Genomic DNA, 7348 nt, shown 5'->3' on the forward strand with positions numbered 1-7348 from the left:
CTAGTTCGTGAATAAAATTTCTCAAGAGGCAAATGTAAGACCTAAAGTACGTCATATTAGGGGGTACCTGTTACATGGCTCAGGGAAAGGCTACACCGCCATCGGAACCTGAGTCATAGAGATTTGGGGTCAATAAATCCCATCCGGGAGAGGCACCTTGGATTCTCAACTTAAGCATATGACTTAGGTTGGGAGACTAAGGTAATAAGGACTCTCCCAAGGAGTGCAGCTCTGATCAAGGCGTCGAGGTACACGGTTGAGTCAAGAGTGCCGAGGGCGTTTGAAGCGTCCTTGCCATTCTTGACAAGTCTTGGCTTATACTGCACTCGGCCCGAAGAAAACCCCACTTAGGGTGCAGTCTCTAAACCATAAGCCCTATAGGTAAAAGGGATAAGAGTCTGCGAGAACAACTGGTTTTTGTTAAGACTGGATGGGAGGAGCTAACCTTTTATGGTATAAGTACGCCTCCTTGAAGGGGCAACCAGGGGGAAGATAAGGGCGGCACCCTCCATTAGGGAGCTGATAAATGTCTTAAGACGCAAATTTCATGAAGCTTATTATTCGCAAGGATAATTAAGTCTTGTCATATTTGTGCAACAATCCTGAAGAGGCAATAATACAAAAGAAAAAGATAAGATGAGATCAATGGGTTTTCCCATGAAAGTGCGAAGACGTCCTGCGATTTCATCGCAAGACGACAATGTCATGGGGATTTATTTTCGTAAGAATATTTAGGCCTGTCATATTGTCGCAATATTCCTGAAGATGCCATAATACAGAAGAAAAAGTTAAGCCAAGATCAAGGGGTTATTGCATGAAAGTGCAAGGACGTCCTGCGATTTTGTCGCAATGACAAGAGGTGGCATAATAAGACCTTTAATTAGGAAGGAAAAATAAGACCACACAGGAATGAGATTTTAAAGAGAAACAAAATTTACTTTGCAAAAGGTTGCGAAATTATACAATAAGAAAAAGTTTATGATATCTCTCATTTGGATTCAAATAATAGAGGCAAGTATGGGAATGTATGAAACTAGAAAATGTTATTTGTCTCCATATGAGAGATTTACTCAAAAATTCAAGAATTAATGATTATATTGATTAACTGTATTGAAAAGAAGAATTGTTTTAATTTACGCAGGTCAAAATGAAAGAAACACAAGTATACAGAAAGAAGAAATAAATGTACAAGTGTTACAAAGAATCAAAGAAGAAATAAAGATTATTTCTTGGTTAATCCTTCATTATCTTCATCAGAATTATTTTCTTCTTCACCTGCGTCAGAATCCTCATCACCATCAGAACTTCTATCACTATGAGATTCTTCATCGTCTGCTTCACTATCAGAGATAATCAAACTGAGAGTATTCTGTGGGATTTCTTCTAAAAGACAAGGGTAATCAGAATGTGGGATATTATGGTCATCACAAACCATCTGGATGGTTTGATTTCGAAAATGCATAGCGTCATTCTTAAAATTCTCAATGGTGATTTTGATTTGATTCTTCAATCTAGAATACTTGTCGTTGCGAGAAGAAAGATTCTTTGCGAATTCTTTCTTTTCAGCTTCAAGTTCTTCAATCTTTTCACGATATTTATTTTCAGAATCTGCGAACAAAAGACAACCAATTATTAACTTGATGAAAATCCATAAGAAGCAAAAGATTAGTAAAGAAGAGCAATTAGCAACCTTCTCTGTCAGAAATCATGTCTCTAAACAAGGTTGTATGTTCAACTTGGAGACTAACATTTACGCCTAAATCTTTTCTAGCATCATCTAAAATTTTCGCAGCCCAGACAAATTCATCCTCACTACTTATGAGAAGACGAGAATGAATTTGATTTTCCCTTTCGCAGAGTTCAATATTCTTGCGGTTAGCTTCATCTCGCTCAAGTTGAACTTCAAGAAGAGCCTCTTGGAATTTCGCTAAAGACTTGGCACCTTGATCAAAGATACGATCTTTATCATCTATGAGACCGCTAATTTTGGTTCTTAATTCATTGGTTTTCTCTTTGGAATTAATAAGGAGACGCTTAAATCTGTTGGCTAAGCCTAAACTGGATCTATGATCAATTCCTAAGAGCCGAAATTTCGATCTAAGTTCATCTAGAGAAAGAGATGAAATTCTATCATTTAAAAATCTATTTAAGGAATTGTTAAGACGTTCAAGAAGGGTATCATTATCCAAGGCATTAGGAAATGAGCGAAGAAGGGTGGATTCATCAGAAATACCATAGATATCTGCAAAAAGGATTATTTAAATAAGATAAAACAACAGGATGAATGAATAAAGAGAAAAGAGAAAAGTAACATACCATAAAGTTGATTATTAGCTTGTTGAAGACTAGAAATTTTATTCTTATACGAGGAAGAATCAATTTCTAATTGTCTATTTTTCTCGCGAAGACTTTTCACTTCAGCTTCCAATTCTTCATTCTTTTTGCGAAATTGAAGATTTTTCTTTTCAAGATTTTCGCGTCTTCTCTCCAGACCCGAGGTAACAACAAAAGAAGCTTTTCCAGCCTGCGAAAAGAATACCAGACTATTGAGAAAGAGATTTTTAGTTATAGCAATGAAAAAGTAAAAAGATAAAAGTATACCAGACTATTGAGAGAATGCAAAAAGTCGGGAGTCACGGATCTAGAAACTCCGCGAAGAGAATTATCGCCATCCAGAAAAGGGACATCACAAAGAGTAGAGAGAGCTTTGCAGGTATTTGCGAATTGGATATCTCCCATCCCTTGTAGAGAATCAGAAAAGAGGCCAGAAAGCTTAGCCATAGAAGATTCAGGTGGAGAATCTTCAGGTGCAGCAAGATCATCGTTATCCTCATCACCCTTATCATTTTTCAGAACTTTCGTTAGGAAGAGCATTTGAACGAGAAGGAGAACGAACTTTTCTTTTCTTTAGAGGAGAACCACTTGATTTTTCCCCGCGAAGAGTACCTTTACCCTTATCACCAATCTTCGAAGCATCAACAGACTCTTCTACTTCAACAATAACCTTCACACACAGATAGAAATAAGAAATGGAAGCATGGAAGTAACAATACTATTTAAAGTCATAAGAGAAAGTTTCTTACCTCATCTGTGTATGAGAGAAGAGATAATAGAGTACTAGATTTCCCATTCCTGTTATAACTATCCTTTAGTTTTTGGATCTGCGAAATGTCGCAAGAGTTAGCGAACAAAATAGTAAAAATAAATAAGAAATATAAAATGAATTAAAGGAGAGAAACATACCTCTTTCTCTTTCTCGGGCCAAGAGAAGACCCAAGGTTGATATGCAGCAATATTCGCAGGAAGAATGTTTGATCCAGCAATGTAGTGACCCTTTAGCATTAAAGGAAAGACACACCATTTGTCATCTTTGGACTGGCGAGGAGTTGTATTTTTACCAGAATGCCAATCAATATCTTGCATAAGAATTTTGGCTTCATCAATGTTATCTTTTCTTCTTAATCGAATGCCCCAGCGAGTATTCTTCTTCTTCATGGAGATAAGTTCGTAGTTTTCAAAGAAATTCACCACTGTATATTTCTCAGCAACTATCTCTAGGTCTGCGAATTTTGGATCTCTAAGTTCTGTGGAGTAAAGAGATCCTCTACCATCACCACGATTAGCGAACTCTAGCATCAGACGGATGCAGTCCCCACTTAATTGGAAAATGGCTCGCGAAAATTTTGGATGGGCGAAAATTTCATAAAATAAAGGAATGTCTGGGTTATAAAGAGGAATAGGGAGACCCGTGAGAAGTTGACCTAGCAAAATTATGATTGATTGATCATCACAATTTTGATTGGAGAAAAGCTTGACAGAAATAATTGATTTAGCATTCACACCAGGACTGGGGGAGAGTGAAAGACCTTTATTAGCAAGATCTTTTTGGACATCTTGTAGATTCTTCTCATATCTATGACCACTTGGAGCCATGTTTAAATACAGAGTATGGAAATGTATAGAAAGTAAAAGAATTGGAGGAAGAAAAAATTACAGCAGCAGAATTTATAGAAGAATGACAGAGTTGTAGAGATGAGAGAATAAAAATAGAAGAGAAAGTAAAAAGAAAAGTGGAAAGAGGGGGGGAGAAGAGTATATAAAGAAAATTTACTTCTCGAAGAAATAAACACCATTAAGACGAAGAGACGTGAATGGTTGAAAGGTAGCGGTTACAGAAGACGTGTCAAGAAATAAATGGAAGAGAGAGTACGTGTGATAAATGTGGAATATGAAAAGATAAGCAGTTGCGGCATTTCTCACATCATTCTCTACTTTGCAGAGAAGATATGAGAAGAGGCAAGATGTAGGATCAAAATCTCGCAACAATTCTATCTCAGCGAAATTATCAATGGTATTGCACAATAGCGTCGCAGAACAATTTCAGAAACGACGTCAGCAAGGATCATGAAAAAGATGTGATAGTCTTGTGAAGATTAGAGAACTTGCGAAGATAATATTCGTAAGGTTGCGAGAATGTCGCAAACCATATCCGAAAATAAAGGACAAATTAGCTGTCATCCACTATGTATTTCCTTATATATAGTCATTTGAGTTGTAAAGGAAGGAGAATCTTTTTTGAGTAAAAAACAAGTAAATATGAGAGAGAAAGTCCAGAGCAAAGTTCATTCTTGATTTGTTTATCTTTCTTGTAAGAAAATTCAAAAATTAATCAATAAAATTAAGAGTGTAAAAACCTAAAAATGAGTTGATCAACAATGAAATCATATGAGGGGTGTAGTGTAGGATTTCATGCAACTACACACCTTCCAAAAGGATACATCCATCGAAAGAAAACCGGACCACATAATTTCACTTCCCTGGTAAGATGCATAGTTAAATGAATCATAATTTCGAAAAAGGACGGAAGAAAATACTTCTCTAGTAAGCATAACGTCACACAGAAATCCTCTTGCAATTTATCTAGCTCTTTCACGTTGATTTCTTTGGCAGATATTGATTTGAAGAAGAAACAAAACCTGATAATAGCATATCTCACAGGTGTAGGCATAATTGATCGAATTGCGACGGGAAAAAATTGTTGCATAAGCATATGATAATCATGAGATTTAAGTCCGATCAGCTTACGCTCTTTTTGGTTCACAAGGGTGGAAAAATTCGAACAATACCCTTCTGAAACTCTTAACTCGGATAGTGTCTCCAAGAATATGTCCTTTTCTTCCGTGGTTAATGTATAACATGTTGCGGGAAGTATCGTTCCTTTGTCATCTGTCTTAGGTTGCAACTCTGGTTTTAACCCTAAACGCACCAAATCCAGTCTGGAGTTTAATCCATCTTTTGTATTCCCGTTGTGCAACAGCGTTCCAATAAGACTTTGGCCCACATTCTTTTCGACGTGCATGAAGTCAATACAATGTTGGACATCATTATAACGCCAATATCTAAGTAGTCGTTGCCATATATTATACTTGCTCCAGTAAGTGGCGTCCTTGCCTTCCTCTTCCTCACCAGACTTGTCGAGTTCCTTTGAAATTTTTCTGGTGCGCTTAATCTTCGTTTTTTTGATGCGCTTCATCTTTCCACCTTTTCCAGGTGTAGCCTGCACGTCTTCCGCTTCAGTATTCTTCCCCTTCTTTCCCCATGATTTCTGTATGCGCTTTACCTCCTCATATATTTCTTTCCCAGTCATTGGTATTGGAGCAGTCTCCCACTCTTGTTCTCCGCCAAATTCCTTCTTCTGCCTTCTAAATGGATGATCATACGGTAGAAATATTTTATAACCTACATAAACATTCTTGTTTGAGTCATCAAGTCTAATACTCTGAGTTTTTTTTCCGACACACTATAGAACCATAATATCCAGCATAGCGACAACCACATAGTGTACCAAGGGAAGGATAATCATTTATCGTCCACAAAAAAACTACACGTAGAGTAAACATTTCTTGGGCATATGCATCCCATGTTCTCTTTCCCTTCTCAAATAAGAACTGAAAATCCTTATCAAGAGGTTCTAAAAGGAAATCGATGTTGTTTCCAGGCACACCGTCTATAAGTAATGACAACGTGATGAACTTTCTCTTTATACACAGCCCCGGTGGAAGGTTGTAAATCACAACCAAAACTGGCCATACACTGTGATGTTTGGTGCCTTTGTTTACATCCACTCCATCAACCGAAACATCTAACCGCAGATTTCTGTGATCACCTTTAATTTATGGGAAATTATTATCTATCTCTCTCCAAGCATGTGAGTCTGCTGGATGACGTAAAACACCGTCTTTTTTCTAGTGGTATGATGCCATATCAAATTTTCTGCGTGGGCTTCGACTGAAACAACCGCTGAAATCTTGGGATGATGTCGAAGTACCACAATACCTTTGATGGAACATTCTCATACACTTTACCGTCCCTGTCAACTTTCCATCTGGATGCTTTACAAGTAGGACACACTTTTTCATCCTTGTACTCGTTCCTATAAAGAATGCAGTTGTTGATACATGTATGTATCTTTGTGTAGCCTGAACCCATTGATTTCAATATTTTCTTGGCCTGATATGTACTCCTCACCATTGAATTACCTTCTTCCGTAAGCATGTCTTTTAACAAGGGTAATAGTTCATTAAAAAACATGTCAGATGCACCGTGCTTACTCTTCAACTTGAACAGCTGCACAATGGCAGAAAACTTTGTGAAGTTGGGGCATCGTTCGTATAAGGGCTTTTCAGCATCTTCAAGTAAATTTTTAAACTTTGTAGGATCATATGCAAACTCTTCTGCAGCCTGCATCATATCTATAGTGTCTGGAGCATCAGTGGGAATTCCAAAATCTTCGTTTGGAGCATCAATGAGAGTTTCCATTCCAAAATATTTAGATTCAGTGTGCATATCATTGTTGAAGTTAACCGGCCTATTACTAGTTTCCTCATCCTCTTCCCCATGCTTAGTCCAAGTAGTATACGTTTGATCGATTCCATTTAAGAATAAATGATGTTCTACATCGCCAACTGAGCATGCGAAGTGATTCAAACAATCCATACATAGACACAACATAAGAAACTCATCATATGGTTCACCCTCCTTCATGAGATGGTTGACAGCATATCGCAGAAACGCCGCGACTCCGTCTACATAACGTTTTCTCGTTCTATCAGTACACATCCAGGATTTATCCATTCTGAAATGCAAAGAGAACCAGCAGATCAATTACATCATCTGCACTTCAATTTCTTTATGTTAAAAAAAATCTCAAAGCATAAACGTAAGTTTTGAGAATGGATACATCACTCTTAAGGTCTACCAGCAATTACATTTTCTCTTAATGCAAAGTAATGCAGCATAAAACTGAACGTAGTCCATGATACTTGAGGAAAGGCTCACATGCTATAAG

The 7348-nt window shown here is 37.4% G+C and overlaps 1 protein-coding gene across 1 annotated transcript; it reads right to left on the reverse strand.

Moving 5' to 3' along the window:
* Positions 1-2842: 2842 nt before the first annotated feature.
* On the reverse strand, positions 2843-7134 carry LOC113351924. Its single transcript, XM_026595829.1, has 4 exons — positions 6337-7134; positions 4997-5800; positions 4764-4817; positions 2843-3004 (listed from the first exon to the last, which is right to left on the reverse strand). Exons 1-4 carry the CDS (start codon positions 7132-7134, stop codon positions 2843-2845), a joined length of 1818 nt encoding a protein of 605 aa, XP_026451614.1.
* Between the last annotated feature and the right edge of the window lie 214 nt (positions 7135-7348).

The sequence above is a fragment of the Papaver somniferum genome, chromosome 2, assembly GCF_003573695.1.
Source record: "Papaver somniferum cultivar HN1 chromosome 2, ASM357369v1, whole genome shotgun sequence".
Lineage (NCBI taxonomy): Eukaryota > Viridiplantae > Streptophyta > Magnoliopsida > Ranunculales > Papaveraceae > Papaver > Papaver somniferum.

Excerpts from the sequence above, each read along its gene's own strand:
- LOC113351924 (XM_026595829.1), bottom strand. The coding sequence starts at position 7,134 with ATGGATAAATCCTGGATGTGTACTGATAGAACGAGAAAACGTTATGTA. Across the intron at positions 5,801-6,336 it reads ATGAGAATGTTCCATCAAAG|TGTGTCGGAAAAAAAACTCA; the intron begins GTATTGTGGTAC and ends ATGGTTCTATAG. Across the intron at positions 4,818-4,996 it reads GATCAATTATGCCTACACCT|GGAAGTGAAATTATGTGGTC; the intron begins GTGAGATATGCT and ends GCATCTTACCAG.